At 50.1% G+C, this 17,450-nt stretch overlaps 1 protein-coding gene across 1 annotated transcript; it reads left to right on the top strand.

Moving 5' to 3' along the window:
* Window positions 1-4,290: 4,290 nt before the first annotated feature.
* Window positions 4,291-13,887, top strand: LOC132574502 (oocyte zinc finger protein XlCOF6-like). The gene is made up of 7 exons (XM_060242860.1): window positions 4,291-4,498; window positions 6,478-6,958; window positions 7,235-7,349; window positions 8,329-8,396; window positions 8,618-8,744; window positions 11,151-11,273; window positions 12,267-13,887. The coding sequence occupies exons 2-7, from the start codon at window positions 6,536-6,538 to the stop codon at window positions 13,883-13,885; spliced, it is 2,475 nt and encodes an 824-aa protein (XP_060098843.1). The 5' UTR covers window positions 4,291-4,498; window positions 6,478-6,535; the 3' UTR covers window positions 13,886-13,887.
* Window positions 13,888-17,450: the final 3,563 nt, after the last annotated feature.

Genomic DNA, 17,450 nt, shown 5'->3' with positions numbered 1-17,450 from the left:
TTTCTGTTGGGCTGACAACATGTCTCAGTGACCACAGCAAAGTTTTAAACCTCTCGACCGAATGGGCAGATTTTCTCAACCAAGTTGGCACTTTAAAGAAACCTTGAATCTGCTTAATTTGGAAAACAAATATTGCCATGAAAGTAATTCTTTTATCAGCTTCTGTGCTAGTAAATAGCACGACCCCCCGCAGTTTAAAGAGCACAAACAGTCCACTTTATAAATGGTTATTTATTGTCCCTTGACAACGGGTTACAGGCATGGCGGTTTTTGCAAGGACTAACTATGTCAAGTCTGTGTATAACTCTGGCTCAGTCAAGAAGCATTCTGGGTAGAACCAAAGTATATTCAAATGCTGCTAGCTTAAACTCTCCTTACCCCCCTTTCCTTTATTATGTAGTCCTGCTTTGAAATGGAGAGATGTGAAAGTCTTATCTGTGCCTTCTCAGGCCCGGCTCGGAAAAGAGTCTACTATGATCAAGGCCAAACAGGCCTGAGAACGAATTGGTAACATCAATGTGTGAATGTTCCCTGCATAACACCCCCCCCTAGGAATCCTTTTGAAGTGTCCCTTATATGCTTGTATCTACTGTATGTTCTTCAGTCTTTCAATACTGGCCTAGCCTCAAGTAACAGCATCAATAAACTAGTTTCTTTGTATCAACAACGACTCGTTATTGAATCTGCCGACTTGACAAACTAGGCGGGCAAATTGCCCCCTTATATACAAGTTATCTCACCCACCACTGCCCCAGGGCTGGCAGAGTGGGAGCACCCCTCCCAAATGCCCTCCATCCCCTTCCAGGTGCCTCTCGGCTATTACCTTAGCAACCCTTAGCAACTTTGCTGGCCAGTTGAAAAGAATTTATATAATTGTTCCAGTGAGATAAGCAGCCCAGCAGAGGAGCAGAGCAGCCTAGCAAAAAACAAAACAGTGCAGCTTCTTCCTAACACCAAAACGGCAAGGCACTTCACAGTAAAAGGTTAAGAAGCAGACAGTGCTGAAGTTCCTAGAGAAGATACAAAAAGGAGGAGATGAATATTATGTCCTCCAACGTCCTCCTTTGGGGATCTGGCTTTGCTTGCAGGAGAGCTGGAGGATGGGGCCTTGAGAAGCCAGACTGGGGGTGCCTGGATGGGGAAAGAGTGGAGGGGGGGGAGCTGGGAGGAAAAGCTGCCCCAGGCTGGGCAGTTCTGCAAGAGGGTCCCTCTCTGTCCCACATGATGAGCAAGGCCAGGAAGGAGGTCAGGCAGGAAAATGACTCAGATGTGCATAATTTGCAGAAAGCTGCGAAAGCCCCTTGGGAGGCCATTCCAGGAGGTGGGGGCCACAGCAGAGAAGGCTGGTCAGTTGCTGATTTTGCCCATTTGCTGGGTGGTACCTAGAGGAGGCCTTCCTCAGATGAAGCTGGAGAGGTGGGAAGAAGGGAGCAGACAATGAGGGACAGCTTGACCATACCCCCTCCCCCCCCACCCGATACGGTCAGGGTTGCCAGCCTCCAATGGCACTGACAAGCTGCTGAAACACTGGGAGCGCACCATTTTGACAACGGGTGCATCACATCGTTGAATTCAATTACATCTGCAAACGTAAGGATTGTTCTGGTTGGATGTTGCACATTGTGGTAGAGCTGTTAAGAATTTACAGGTCAGAATTTGCGTGGACTGGATAGGGACTCAAATCACCCCATTTGTGAGTATTCAACACAGCTTCAATCTTGATTTGAAGTGAAATAATATATTTCAGCATTGATGTGTTCAGCACTGCGTTTCCTGCTTGTTTGCAAAAACCAGGATCAGGCAGCCCTCTTGGCTGCCCCCAAACCAGACTTAAAAAGGAAAGCGGGCACTGAACATGGGCATCTCCAGCCGAGAGCCAGTTAGCGCAGGGGTGGCCCAGCGGAAATTTGGGAGTCACGTGTGGCTCTTTCACACACATGATGTGGCTCTTGAGGCCCCCAAGTCCCACTGGCCAGTTTGGAGAAGGCATTTGTCTTTTTAAATCACTTCTTCAAGCCAAGCAAGTCGACGGCTTGGAGAATGCCTTTAAAGTTGCTTTCTTTTCACCTCTCCTTCCACCATCTATTTCACTCCTGGCTCTCAAACACTTGACATTCATGTCTTGTGGCTCTCAAATAGCTGATACTTGTTCTATGTGGCTCTTAGGTTAAGCAAGTTTGGCCACCACTGGTGTAGTGGGTAAACGTGCAGATTCTTATCCGGGAGAACCGGGTTTGATTTCACACTCCTCCACTTAGAGCTGCTGGAATGGCCTTGGGTCAGACATGGCTCTCCTAGAGTTGTCTTTGAAAAGGCAGCTATTGCGAGAGCTCTCTCAGCCCCACCTACCTCACAGGGTGTCTGTTGTGGATGGGGAGGAAGGTAAAGGAGATTGTGAGCCACTCTGAGTTTCGGAGTGGAGGGCCAGATACAAATCCAATGTTGTCTTCCTTAAAAATTGACCACGTGCGAATTACCTGAGGCCAATTACGTGGCGACACAAGTGACTGCCGCTCCACTGTAAGGGTACAGAGAGCCCCCCCCCAACGCAGTCTGTGCTTGTAAGCATCAGTGCCCCGCTGGGAGGCTTGTGAAAAAACAAAACCCCAACCAGAACAGCCCTGCGAAGTAGGCCAGCCTGCATGTTCCAGCACCCACTTATGGAGAGGAATTTTTAAAATAAATAAAAATCCGCCCTTGCCTGTCCTGTTCAGCACATCAGCTGTGACTTCCCCATCCCACGTCCTGCCTTGGAGGAAAGGAGACGGGCTTCGAACTGCAGTGCGGAGACCAGGAAGCCCCAGACACAAAGACTTCCCTGCGAAGGGATACAGGAGGTCAGAGTAACGAGGTGGCCAGGGCTTTTTTTTGTAGCAGGAACTTATTTGCATATTAGGCCACACACCCCTGATGTAACCAATCCCATGACAGTTTACAGGGCTCGCACTACAAGACCTACCGGAAGCTCCAGGAGGACTGGCTACATCAGGGGGTACAGCCCAATATGCAAAGGAGTTCCTGCTACAAAAGAAGTCCTGGAGGGGGCCTTGTAAATCTTATAGATAGGAATCGCTTCGGGGGTGGGAGAGAGAAACCCAACCGGGGGGGGGGGGGCGCTCAGCAACAGAGAATCTGATTTGCCTGCAGAAGAGCCCCAGTCCAGTTGCCAAAGGGTCAGGTACGTGCAAGAGAGCGGCTGCCAGTCAGAACGATGGGCGCTCTTGAGAGATGAATGGTCCTTCAGCATAAGGCAGAGCGCCCCTTTCTGTTTCCATGGCCCAGAGGTTCATGGCTCAGTGGTAAAGCATCAGTTTTGCATGCAGAAGGTCCCCGGTTCAATCCCCAGCATCTCCTGTTAAACGGACCAGGCACTGGGTGATGTAAAAGACCTTGGAGAGCCGCTGCCGGTCTGAACAGACAATCCTGAGTCCCTGACTGATGGACCCCAGGACTTGGCTGCCCGAAAGCACCTCATCTATAGGCTGAAACGAGAGCGGGGACTGCGGCTCAGGGGCAGAGCATCTGCTTGGCATGCAGAAGGTCTCATGTCCAGTCTCCAGTTCAAAGACCCTCTTGGGGAGTAAGCAATGTGAAAAGGACTTCTGTGGTCCTGCAGAGGCCCTGCCAGTCTCAGTGGACAATACTGCCCTGGATGGACCAAGGGGAGGGGTCTGATTTAGGGAGAGGCAGCTCCATAGATGGGTGCCACAGGAAGTGAAGGGGGCTTCCCGAGTTCCCAGAATGCCCGGGATTCTGGCGGAAGCTGGATTCAGGTAGCCGGCCCACGGTTGACGCAGCCTTCCATCCTTCCGGGGTCGGTCAAAGGAGTCCCCAGCTTGCTGGGGGGGGGGGGGAGTGTAGACGACTGGGGAAGGCAATGAAAAACCACCCCGTGAAAAAGTCTGCCGTGAAAACGTTGTGAAAGCGACGTCACCCCAGAGCTTGCACAGGGGACCTTTCCTTTCCTGTAGCTAGACCCAAGCGGGCAGCCGTGTTGGTCTGACTCCTGCTTTGTTCAAATCCTCCCCCTGCTTGTAACAGAGAGAAACCCCTCCTTCCTTCCTTCCTTCCTCCCTTCCGCCCACGCCGGTGCAAGGAGGCGCCTCCCGGTGCAGCGCTGAAGTCTCCCGCAAAAGGGCCCGTGCAGGATACTGGGAGTCGCTTGCTGCTGCTGCTGCTGCTGCTGCTCTTCTGCCACCCAAAGCGGCGCAGCGTCACCGGGGAGGCGGCGGGGAGAGCGGCAGAGGCCGGGCCCAGGGGGCGCTGCAGGCCCTTTCCCAGCCCTGGTTTCCGGAAGGGAAGTGGAAGGAAGGAAGGAAGACCTGCCTGCCTGCCCGGGCCTGACTTTGCAAAGGGATCCCGGGGGAAGCTGCACGCTCTGCTGCCGGCGGGGCAGGAGGGGCCGAAGGAAAGAGCAGCAGCCGGGCCTCCTGCAACCCTCCCCCGTTGCAAAAGCTGCGGCAGCCTCTCCCGGCGGGGCCGGAGCAAGGAAGGCCGGGTAAGGGGGGGGGGGGGCTGGTGCAGCCCGGGGACGCGGGAGACGGGGGGGGGGGGCTGCAGAGGCCCAGCAGCAGGGGAGGGCGCCCCCCCAGGCCCCCCAGTTCCTCCGGGAAGAGCTCCGGGGCAGGAGGAGGAGGAGGCTGGCGGGCCCGGGACTGGGGGTGGGGGAGAAGGCTCGGGCGGGCGGGCGGCTTCTCCAGCCTTGCAGAGCCGGCACCGGCTGTGGCCGCTCCTTCCCGGGTGGGGGGCCTGGGGGCGACTGGACAGCCCCTCCCGCCCGGCTTCTTGCGGAGGGGGAACTTGCAATAGCTGCAAGGAAGGAAGGAAGGCAGGCAGGCGCGCCTGGAGCCCCCGAGACGCTGCTGCCGCCGCCGCCGCGAGGGTCAAGAAGGGCCCTTTGCCAGTCCCCAGACTCCATCCTCTTCCTCTCGCCTGTCTTCTGCTGCGGGGCCACCTTGCTGCACCCCCCGCCCCGCCGCCCCCTTTCCCGCACACCTGAACTGCCCGGGACCAGCTGAGAGCCAGTGGGGGGTCGTGCGGTGAATGCAGGGACTCTGATCTGGGAGAGCCGGGTTCGGTCCCCCCCTCCTCCACGGAAGCCTTTATCGGCCTGGGTCCTTCTGACACTTGAGGAATCACCTGTTAGGTCCCCCCCTGGTGTTTGGGCAGCGGAGCTTGGGAAGTTGGAAGAGGGGGGCTATTCTGGGCCCTGCCTGGGTTGAACCCCAAACCAGAGTGGTTGTTGGCAGTTAGTTATAGCCCTTTCCCACTGACCAGCAAACTAACATACGACATAACGAAGATGCTTAAGAGATGCAAGGACCAAACAGGGATAGCAAGCTCAGTTTTCCTGGTCACCGTTTGTTTGGATTTAATTCTGGGGAGAATCATAGAGACGCAAATATTAGAATTGGAGATGGATATGTAAATGTATCTTCGTAACTGTGAACATATGAACATATGAAGCTGCCTTATACTGAATCAGACCCTTGGTCCATCAAAGTCAGTATTGTCTACTCAGACTGGCAGCGGCTCTCCAGGGTCTCAAGCCTGGTATGATATAATATATAATAGGTGTGAAAAACCAGTGAGGTTTTTCACACCTATTTGCCCGGACCCTTTTTTGGAGATGCCAGGGATTGAACATGGGACCTTCTGCTTCCCAAGCAGATGCTCTACCACTGAGCCACCATCCCTCCCCAACTGTGGAATGTTGAGAGTTATTAACTGAGCCCCTGTGGTTACATTATCATGATATCCAGTCCTGCAACTGCACTGAGAGTTTCCTTCAAGTTGTGACAAGATCCATGAGGAGCTGGTTTTCAGCCTCCCCAAAAGACATGTTGATTGCAGATCTAACCAGGTGAACTCCACAGTTCAAAGGGGGACCCCCGTGGCTTTTGAAAGAGGTGCTCTTGCCTAACCCTTCAGGTCTACTGAAGAGATACAGACGATGGTTAAGGGGTCACCAGTCCCCCTGGTCCTTTGGGGGCCTCAGTTTAACTTGCACCTGCTAGCATGGCCTTGGGTCAGCCATAGCTCTGGCAGAGGTTGTCCTTGAAAGGGCAGCTGCTGTGAGAGCCCTCTCCAGCCCCACCCACCTCACAGGGTGTCTGTTGTGGGGGAGGAAGGTAAAGGAGATTGTGAGCCGCTCTGAGACTCTTTGGAGTGGAGGGCGGGATATAAATCCAATATCTTCTTCTTCTTATTCTTCTTAACTTAAGAATTAACGTCTCAGATATATTAAACCAATGTGATGAGAGTATAGGCTTGTAACATCCGTAAAGAGCCCAACAGAGAAAGTTAACTATTCCAAAGAAGTGAAGCAGGCATATCTAAAACAGCTTAGTATCTCATATAACAAAATTATATTAAACCAGGTCTACAAACCACAAAAAGCACTTCAGTTCTGATCCACCAGGGCAATTCTCATTCGCTTTCCTTGTAACATGTGACTGTCTCTGTATCTCTTTACAGTCAAGTGACTCAAGGCATCTCTATCCAGTCGGAGGTGACCCAAGAGAAGGGGAGGGAGATGGAAGAGCAGGACCCAGAAGGAGCTGCAGCTGGCAAGACAGCAAGCAAAGGCCCCCCTCCCACCCAAGCTGGGAGTGGTGGTGAAGTCTGGGAAAGCCCCGTGCCAGAGACACCTTCTCAGGTCACGGAGATCTCAGAGGTGCATGGCCAACACTTCCGGCAGTTCCAGTACCATGAGGCTGGTGGGCCCCGAGAGGTTTGCAGCTGGCTCCATCGACTCTGCAGCCACTGGCTGAAGCCAGAGAGGAACTCCAAGAAGCAGATGGTGGACCTGGTGATCCTGGAGAGGTTCCTAGCCCTCCTGCCCCAGGAAATGCAGCGCTGGGTCAGGGAATGTGGGCCGGAGACCAGTTCCCAGGCGGTGGCCTTGGCCGAAGGCTTCCTCCTGAGTCAGGCCGAGGAGAAGAGGCAGGCAGAGCAGGTGAGGGGGTTTTCTCCAGCTGTGTCCAATTCAAGCAAGGATATTGGAGCTAATTCTAAAGTTTCCCTGAGAGATATTTCCCCAAGTGTTAATCATCCAAATGGGAGATTTAACAGCCTCCTTCAGCAGCCTCCTCAGCTAGAGAATTTCTTCTCTGTCTCCAGATATCTCACTGGGTCTGCTAATAGAAGCGTGCAGAGTCTGGGAGTGGGGCAGGATCCATTGCTTGGTCTCCTTTCTGCCGTCTCTTCCCCTTCTCATTCGCTGCTCTTTCAGATGTGGGGACCATCCTTGGAGAGAGAAGCTCCATTCCCTGAGGCAGAACTAGGTTCCCTGCAGGAGGGGCAGAGGGCGCAGGCCCAGGAGGGTGCCCAAGATGCCCTCTCTTGTGGTAAGGACTCGTTTTGCTTGTTTAAAATTGGGGAACGCTGTGGATGTGGTGGGTGGAGAGTTCAGGTCAGGAAAAGAATTCTGTACTTCTGCAGATATCACTGAATGTCCACTGAGTGATTCTTCTGTAAGGGGATTAGAAAGAATTATAGAGGGCAGTTCCTCCCATGAATTAGAACATTCATGTCTCACCTTCCTTCCATAAGAGGAACTCAGGGTGGCTCAAAAAAAAAAAAGCAAAGTTAGAGAGACCTGGGCAGAGCTATTCATTTTATTTATTCCGGGATTTATATCCCGCCCTTCCCACGAGTGGCTCAGGGCGGCTTACAACAAATTCATCCGGGTGAATACAGGGAGCCTCTGCCTTCTGGGGTTACACTGAGCACCAAAAAGCAGTTCCTAAGAACTGATAATCACGGGAAAATTCTGCTTCTGTGCCTGTTCTTACAGGAGCACCTGGCAGGCCGCTGAAGGGAAAAGGGTGCTGCAGGAGGGATGAGCGGCTGTCGCCTCAAACCCCAGGAGATTTGGGGGAGGGACTTGGGGTGAAGCTTGGCATGGAAGCTACCCTAGATTCTCCAGAAGCGCTCAAGTGGGCCTGGATTTTGGGCTGAATGTGATGGTGATGTTTCATGTGACATCATTTCCACCCCCAGTCCAGACTGAAGGGCCCACTGCCAGCTGGCAGGAGAAGGGGATTCCTGGGCGTTTGGTCAGATCCAGCAGGGATGCTGCGACCTTTGGAACTCCAGAGTTCACAGGGAACATTTCAGGTCTCACAGAAGCCTGGAATATGTTGGCAGCATTTATCACCCCTGAGGCTCTTCTGCCTCTCCCACAATTTAGCAAAAGGTTGTGTTGAGTGTACACACGACAAGGTTTCCAACTCCTGGGAAAGGGAGTGTGTGAAGGGAGGAACAAAGAAGCAACTGGAATAGGAAGTCACAGCAAACAGCCTTCCTCCTTTCTTTTCCTAACAGGCAGTGGAGAGATGCTGATCCATCATCTTTCGAGAGGTGTGGAAACAGCCGCTTTACCTCTAGTCCAGGTACGGGAAATGAGCAGGGGACAGTCTGGGTTTCCTCTTACTTTCTCGTGGAGGCTTTTGCTCCTGCAGTTTCTACAATGCTCCAGGTGAGTGAGGTTCTGACCACCACTCCCTTTACCCATATCAACCCATACATCCTATTCCACCCCAGACAACTCCCTTCCAGGTTGCAGTCTCTGCCTGGCATCATCTCTGATGAGGGAATCTGCTTTTTCTTCCAGTGCCCCTTTTGCTTTGAGGAGGTGTCTGTCCATTTCACTACAGCAGAATGGGACCTGCTGGATCCAGACCAGAAAACCCTCTACAGGGAAGTCATGCAGGAGAACTATTGGAGCGTCATCTCTCTGGGTAAGGAGGAACTTCCACAAGTGCCAAAGGTGTGAATTGCTCCACATGGGATGATGCATGAATCAAACTTGCACAGCAATGCATCATTTTGAGGCCTCTCTGGATACTTGCCCAGGGGCAACTGAGGCCAGTGTTGTGGCCATCACCCCTAACCAGAGATGGTGTCCTGGCCAGAGGTAAAGGTGGGGATGAGAACCAGCAAGCCAGACATGTTCACGTGCTCACACAGATTCCAGAGTTCAGTCTCAGAAGTCCACAAACCAAAAGTGCACAAGCCGAAGGGTCGTTACCAGAAGAGCTAAACCGGAGAGTGTAGCCTGGAGGTCCAAGGGTCCTGCGCAAGCTTGAGAGTCACAAAGCTGAAGTCAAAGTCCAAGGTCAAACAAAGGAAGTGTCAGGTGTTGTGGTCACAAAGTCTAAGAGGATGACTTGTTGCTTCCACAACATATAGGCTCCCACCAATTCCACCGTTGAACAACTCTTGCTGTTAAAAAGTTTCCCCTAATATCCAGCATGTACGTTCCCTCCCTTAATTTAAACCTATTTGTACAAGTCCTCTTCTCTTCTGCCAAATGGAACAGCTCCCCACCTTTTTCTAAGTGACAGTCCTTGAAATACTTAAAGAGAGCAATCACGTCCCCCCTCAACCTCCTCTTCTCCAGACTGAAGATTCCCACGTCCCTCAGGCTCTCTTAATCATGTGACCCTCCCCCACTGCATCAGGGTTGGGTGGTGGCTCTGGATCAGCTGGTGGTGGTGAGTCTTGGTCAGCCTGCAGCTCATCAGCCTCTTTCCTGGCTTCTGCTGACTCAGAGCCAGCCATGTGGGACTCCCCTTCTCCTGCAGAGTCCTCCTCCACTGAGGATTTCATGCTGAGCTCAGGCTGGGCCAGAACAGAGATGCTCAGAAAGACTCTGGAAGGGGCTAGATTCTGATTTCTCTTTTCCTAATGCCGGCCCTTCTAAAACAGAGAAAGATTTATGAAGGATGTAAAACCGAGACATCACTAAACAGTGCTGTTTCTACAGCTCAACCACAGAAAATCATGAAAAGCTCACTGTTCTATCTTACATATGAAATACCTGGTATTAGATAGTACCTCTTGTTGTGAAAGCAACGTCACCCCAGAGTCAGAAACGACAGGTGCTTGCACAGAGGACCTTTCCTTTCGTTGTTGCTACATAAGTATTCCAACTATAGCCTAAATCAGGGGTGCGAAACATGCGGCCTGGGGGCTGATTCAGGCCCTCAGAGGGCTCGTAGAAGGCCCCCGAGCAACTGGCTGTCAACTGCTTCCTTCTCCCCATCTCTTGCTTCCTTCTGCATCACAGCTTGCCTTGCCAGGCTTGCTCAATCGCACAGGAGCTACAGATCAAAGTCTCTATTTTCTCCACTGGCTGAGGCTCCTCCCTTGGGGAGGAAGGGGGGTGGGAGAGCTTGCAGGCTCTCTCAGCTGCACAATTGGCAAGACCTTGGAGTTTGTAGCTTAATGGTGTGCAATAATAGGAATCTCGCCATGCTCTGTATGAAAGCTGGTCAACTCTTCTAGTGAAACGGAGGGATATAAAACACTACCTCATCACTGTGTTCAAGACTTCTGTGTGCAAGATTTATCTGCAGTACTAGACTACTTGGGATTTGGAACACCACGTTGTTTCCTCAGGATCTGCTGGACCGTGGATTCCTGTAAAGTTGAAGGACTATTGGTTGGAATTGAAGCTGCCGATGTCAAAGGGCTTGCTATGTACTTGTGGGCGCCTAGGGCCTCTCTGTTTTCTGTAATTGCGATGGGAATGTTGGGGGAGGATGCACAGGGCTGCTTTTGCTGGCTAGCTTCCTCTTTTCAGTTTTTGGCACCACATTTTAAGAAGGATATAGAAGGATATTCCCTGCCACCACTGCTGCTGCTCTACTAGAGTTTGCTGCTCTACTCCACTCTACTTTAGCTTCAATACATCCGTTTACCCCCCAAGGCAATGGGGGCAGCAGCACAGCCCGTTCCTTAGGCAAAGGGAAATAAATTTGCTGCACTGACAGGTCAAGTGGTCCCTCAGGAGAAGCCTTGAGAGGTCCCCTCCTTCCTCATTCACAGGGAATGTGGGTGGGGAGCGTGGGTGATGGGGTGGAGCCGGGCTCCCTTTTAGCTTTTGTCTGTGCTCGCCCTTTATTTTCTTCCCCTGGCAAACTCTGCCCTTCTCTGTGTTCCACCAGTAGAGTCGGAAGAAGCAACTTCACTCATTTCCCCCTTGCCAGTGTGTCCGCTTGAAACTCTGATCTGATCTCCTTCTCAAAGTAATGCCGATAGAAAAAAGTATTCCATTTTTAAAACCATATTTTTGTGCTCAAAAACATGTAGATCCGGCTCTGATAAGAATTTCTCTCCCCCCATCCTCCCCCCCCCCAAAGAAGACAGAAGTATAAGAGAGGCTTTGGTGGAGAAAGACAACATCCTCACATCCGAAGGAATGCTGGAGAGTTTCTCAAGGGGATCCCAAGAACAGGTTTCCTTCCGAAATGAGCTGGCTGAGAGTGAGTATCCTTCATGGTCATGTCCAGGGAACAGGCAAGGAGTAGCCATGAAGGTTTTCTTCATTCACTTCTTTCTGATCAAGATTTAGTTTGGTACAGTCATGCAGCCCACTGAGTAAAGAGAGATTGAGGCCGCCTGGGGACTGGGATTTGGAGAGTTAGGAACTCCTTCTGAGCAAGAACTCTATAAGCTTTTCGTCCTCCAGCGTGCTATTTCAGGCTGTACAAATAAGTTTCTCTGTTTCACTCAGCATTACAACCCCGCTGGCTGGGTGAGAATCCAGTGTTTTGTTCACAGGGCCCCTCCCTTCCAAATACAGGAGTTTGGTCTAAAAGCTTTCTTTCCCGTGCTGCCGTGTGGAACAGCAGTGTGTTCATTTTTTCAATGTCATCTGGGAAAAGCTCTTTGATCGGCTCTGGGGGTTCCTGGTCCTTCCTGATAAAATCCCACACTTTTGCCTCGTTCCCTTGCGGGGCGGGGGGTTCCCTGGATTGCAGCAAGAGGCACTGCTGGGTGAGTCTCCACTTCCCCTGGGATTGCCCGCCAGCCAGCCAAGGCTCGGATCTGAATTAACCTGGAAGTCTGCCTGAGAACAATAGAAGCAAGAGTGCTAGCTTATACTGTCTGCTTTGATATTTTTAAATCACTTGTTATTCTTTTCAGTTGCCCAACACCATCATCAATCAATCATGGCATTCAGGAACCATGGAAATTCATGGCATTCAGGAGCCCTGCATGGCTTCTGGCTAGATGAGGCTGGAGTGTGTGTTTGTGTGTGTGTGTGAGGGAATTGGCATTGCAAGCTCAGCGGTGGCTCTTGAGGGGATGAGATATTCTTAAATGCTAGACATTCTGGGGAAAGTGGGAAGGTGGTTAAGATCAGGGAAGCTGGAGGAGGCTGAAGAGCCATTTCCATCTGCAGTCACAAAGAAGTTTTTGGACCTTATCTGCCCTCCCCGGTGTTATAGGGATCTCTCTCTTTATCCCAGCAGAGGATGATCAGAGAAACGAGGAGGGTGAGGAATTTGAGCAGCAGTTGCCAGATGGAGTTCAAGACTTGGAAGAAAACAGTCGAAATCAAGGAAGACCTAAGAGAAAGAAAGGCAGCTGTATGGATGAGAAGAGAAAAGGAAAAAGGCTTAATGCACATTTTCCAAAAAAGAGAATAATTAAGACATGTACATCCACTCAGTGTAGCAAGTACTTCAAAAATAGATCACAGCTACTTGTGCACCAAAGAGTAAACAGAGGCAAGAAACCTTTTGAATGTTCAAAGCATGGAAAAAGATTCAGTCACAGTGGCACTCTTCAACTGCATCAGAGAACTCACACAGGGGAGAAACCTTTTGAATGTTCACAGTGTGGAAAGAGATTCCGTCAGAGTGGCCATCTTCAACTGCATCAGAGAACCCACACAGGGGAGAAACCTTTTCAATGCTCAGAGTGTGGAAAGAGATTCAGTCAGAGTGGCCATCTTCAACTGCATCAAAGAATCCACACAGGGGAGAAACCTTTTGAATGTTCAGAATGTGGGAAGAGATTCGGTCTCAGTGGCACTCTGCATCAGAGAACCCACACAGGGGAAAAACCTTTTGAATGCTCAGAGTGTGGAAAGAGATTCAGTGACTCTAGCAGTCTTCGACGGCATCTAAGAACGCACACAGGGGAGAAAGCTTTTGAATGTTCAGAATGTGGGAAGAGATTCAGTCGGAGTGGCCATCTTCATCGGCATCAGAGAACCCACACAGGGAAGAAACCTTTTGACTGCTCAGAGTGTGGAAAGAGATTCAGTCAGAATGACCATCTACAACTGCATCAGAGAACCCACACAGGGGGAAAACCTTTTGAATGCTCAGAGTGTGGAAAGAGATTCAGTGACTCTAGCAGTCTTCGACGGCATCTAAGAATTCACACAGGAGAGAAACCTTTTGCATGTTCAGAATGTGGGAAGAGATTCGGTCTCAGTGGCACTCTAAAACTGCATCAGAGAACCCACACAGGAGAGAAACCTTTTGAATGCTCAGAGTGTGGAAAGAGATTCAGTGACTCTAGCAGTCTTCGAAAGCATCTAAGAATGCACACAGGGGAGAAACCTTTTGAATGTTCAGAATGTGGGAAGAGATTCAGTCTCAGTGGCCATCTTCAACTGCATCAAAGAATCCACACAGGAGAGAAACCTTTTGAATGCTCAGAGTGTGGAAAGAGATTCAGTGACTCTAGCAGTCTTCGAAAGCATCTAAGAATGCACACAGGGGGGAAACCTTTTGAATGTTCAGAATGTGGGAAGAGATTCGGTCTCAGTGGCACTCTAAAACTGCATCAGAGAACCCACACAGGAGAGAAACCTTTTGAATGCTCAGAGTGTGGAAAGAGATTCAGTGACTCTAGCAATCTTCGAAAGCATCTAAGAATGCACACAGGAGAGAAACCTTTTGAATGCTCAGAGTGTGGAAAGAGATTCAGTCAGAGTGGCCATCTTCAACTGCATCAAAGAATTCACACAGGGGAGAAACCTTTTGAATGCTCAGAGTGTGGAAAGAGATTCAGTGACTCTAGCAGTCTTCGACGGCATCTAAGAATTCACACAGGGGAGAAACCTTTTGAATGTTAAGAATGTGGGAAGAGATTCGGTCTCAGTGGCCATCTTCAACTGCATCAAAGAATCCACACAGCGGAGAAACCTTTTGAATGCTCAGAGTGTGGAAAGAGATTCAGTGACTCTACCAGTCTTCGACGGCATCTAAGAACGCACACAGGGGAGAAAGCTTTTGAATGTTCAGAGTGTGGAAAGAGATTCAGTCGGAGTGGCCATCTTCATCGGCATCAGAGAACCCACACAGGGAAGAAACCTTTTGACTGCTCAGAGTGTGGCAAGAGATTCAGTCAGAATGACCATCTACAACTGCATCAGAGAACCCACACAGGGGAAAAACCTTTTGAATGTTCAGAATGTGAGAAGAGATTCAGTCAGAGTGGCCATCCTCAACTGCATCAGAGAACCCACACAGGGGAGAAACCTTTTGAATGTTCAGAATGTGGGAAGAGATTCGGTCTCAGTGGCACTCTAAAACTGCATCAGAGAACCCACACAGGGGAAAAACCTTTTGAATGCTCAGAGTGTGGCAAGAGATTCAGTCAGAGTGGCCATCTTCAATTGCATCATAGAACCCACACAGGGGAGAAAGCTTTTGAATGATCAGAATGTGGAAAGAGATTCAGTGAAGGTGGCGCTCTAAAGGTGGCATTCAAAGAACTCACACAGGGGAGCAACGTTTTGAATGCCCACAGTGTGGAAAGAGATTCAAAATTAGGAGCAGGCAGCCCTCATTGCGGCCCCCAAACCAGAATTAAGAAGGAAAGCTGCCACTGAACATGGGCCTTCCTAGCTTTCTTAAAGATTTACCTGAGGCCGATTACCTGATGACAGAAGGGACTGCCACTCCATTGTAAGGATGAGAGCCCCCACCCACTCCGATGCAGCCTGTGCTTGTAAGCATCAGTGCTCCACTGGGATGCTTGGAGGAAAAAAAGAAGCAGAACAACCCTGTGAAGTAGGCCAGTCTGCATGTTCAACACCCACTCATGGAGAGGAGCTTTTAAAATAAAAATCCAACCTTGCCAATCCTTTTCACCACATCAGCTGTGACTTTCCCAGCCCACTTCCCGCCTTGGAGGAAAGGAGATGGTGCTTCGAACTGCAGAGGGGGGACCAGGAAGTCCCAGACACAAAGACTTCCTTGTGAAGGATGCAGGAGGTCAGCTCCTGTTGCCCTCTGGCCCATTCGGTTGAGGAATGAGGGGGCCTGGTAAATTTTATAAATAGGAATCGCTTTGGGGGTGGGGGAGAAAAACCCAACGGGGAGGGGGCCTCAGCAACAGAGAGTCTTACTTGCCTATATACTTACCTACTAGGAATAAAACTTCCATATTCATTCCTAGTGGTAACTTGCAAGGACTTGTGGGATGCACCTGTCATTTCTTCCTCCCATCTGTCATTTCATATTTCCCTTTCCCAACAGACCTCATAGCACTGTCCTCTTTCATCCAACCTTCTTTCCTTTCCGTGTTATTCTGAAGCAGCGGGTCAGCGTTTGAGTCTAGAGGCACCTTCAAGACCAACGAAGTTTTATTCCGCCTGTAAGGTTCTGTGCGCATGTGCACCTCTGAAATGTGTGCACACACTTAAGCCTCTAATGTTGTTGGTTTTCAAGGTGTCACTGGGCTCAAACACTGTTGCACTGTGCATTGGTCTTCCCTCAAAATCAATTCAGATACTCCTGTTGGGGCAGAACACTGCAGCTCTGCTGTTATCGTACTTTGCGAACTTAGATGGAGCATGCATATGATTCCCATTCTATAGTTTCCCCACTGGCTGCCCATAGGTTAGTTATTTGGCTCAGTTTAATGTGTTGGCTATTATATAGAAAGCCTTGGGCACTTGTATTTGCCAGACCGCCTCTCCCCCTCTGTGCCACCGCAAGAGCTCCTCTCCTCTGGGTGAGGTCTTCCGCAGGTGCCAGCCTGCAAGTGGGCAGATTCAGCAACCACCGAAACACCTGTTGGGGCGCGGCCTGCATGAGGTCAGGATCCTCTGCAAAACTGACTGAATCAAGAGAGCTTTTCTACCCAGACAAGAGACCCGCACTGTACAAAATGACTCACAAAGTTACTTGGAGAACATATTAGGGACTGTGGAGTCTGCCACTGTGTTTAACTTGGTGGAAGATGGATCCTACAATATTAATCTTGTATCATTCATTGTGTCATGTTAAAACCTACACTTGGCTTCAGCTCTGATGTTAGATTTCTGATTGGTTCTAACTCTATTGTCTTGTGTACTGAATGCCCTTTCTTGTTGATTGTTATTGGCTCACATCTGTGACCCCATAAAAGAGGCCTTCCATTCAAAAGCCCTGACAGATAAGTTGACCTGAAGCATCACTTGGATGGTCCCTGTCTCTGGGCTTATTTTTCACTCCCTTTGACTTCCTGCCAAGCTTTCTGTTCTCTGAGTGACCGCAGCAAAGTTTTAAACCTCTCGACCGAATGGGCAGATTTTCTGAACCAAGTCGGTACTTTAAAGGCACCTTGAATCTGCTTAATTTGGAAAACAAATATTGCCATGAAAGTAATTCTTTTATCGGCTTCTGTGCACAGCAGCTAGTAAATGTCACGACCCCCCGCAGTTTAAAGAGCACGAACGGTCCACTTTATAAATGGTTGTTTATTGTCCTTTGACAACAGGTTACAGGCATGGCGGTTTTGCAAAGACTAACTAGGCGGGCAAATTAAGAACATAAGAGAAGCCATGTTAGATCAGGCCAATGGCCCATCCAGTCCAACATTCTGTGTCACACAGTGGCCAAAATACACACACACACACTGCGGCTAATAGTCACCGATGGACCTCTGCTCCATATTTTTATCTAACCCCCTCTTGAAAGTGTCTATGCTTGTGGCCGCCACCACCTCCTGTGGCAGTGAATTCCACATGTTAATCACCCTTTGGGTGAAGAAGTACTTCCTTTTATCCGTTTTAACCTGTCTGCTCAGCAATTTCATCGAATGCCCACGAGTTCTTGTATTGTGAGAAAGGGAGAAAAGTACTTCTTTCTCTACTATCTCCATCCCATGCATAACCTCTATCATGTCACCCCGCAGTCGACGTTTCTCCAAGCTGAAGAGTCCCAGGCGTTTCAACCTTTCTTCATAGGGAAAGTGTTCCAGCCCTTTAATCATTCTAGTTGCCCTTTTCTGGACTTTCTCCAATGCTATAATATCCTTTTTGAGGTGCGGCGACCAGAACTGCACACAGTACTCCAAATGAGACCGCACCATCGATTTATACAGGGGCATTATGATACTGCCTGATTTGTTTTCAATTCCCTTCCTAATAATTCCCAGCATGCCCCCTTATATAGGTTATCTCAAACCGTTATAAGTTTAAAAGCAAGCAGGAAGCAAAAGCGGGAAATATTCATCCCCCCCCCCTCCCAGATGCCCTCCATCCCCTTCCAGGTGCCTCTTGGCTATCACCTTGGCAACCCTTAGCAACTTTGCTGGCCAGTTGAAAAGAATTTATATAATTGTTCCAGTGAGATAAGGAGCCCAGCAGAGGAGCAGAGCAGCCTAGCAAAAACCAAAACAGTGCAGCTTCTTCCTAACACCAAAACGGC

This window comes from Heteronotia binoei, chromosome 6, assembly GCF_032191835.1.
Source record: "Heteronotia binoei isolate CCM8104 ecotype False Entrance Well chromosome 6, APGP_CSIRO_Hbin_v1, whole genome shotgun sequence".
In the NCBI taxonomy this organism is placed as follows: Eukaryota; Metazoa; Chordata; class Lepidosauria; order Squamata; family Gekkonidae; genus Heteronotia; species Heteronotia binoei.
This window is presented reverse-complemented; position numbering and strand designations above follow the sequence as displayed.

Bases quoted from the DNA above. Each gene is read 5' to 3' on its own strand.
- LOC132574502 (XM_060242860.1), top strand. From the start codon at position 6,536: ATGGAAGAGCAGGACCCAGAAGGAGCTGCAGCTGGCAAGACAGCAAGC. The intron at 8,397-8,617 runs GTACGGGAAATG...TTTTTCTTCCAG, and splicing joins CCGCTTTACCTCTAGTCCAG to TGCCCCTTTTGCTTTGAGGA. The intron at 8,745-11,150 runs GTAAGGAGGAAC...CCCCCCCCAAAG, and splicing joins TTGGAGCGTCATCTCTCTGG to AAGACAGAAGTATAAGAGAG.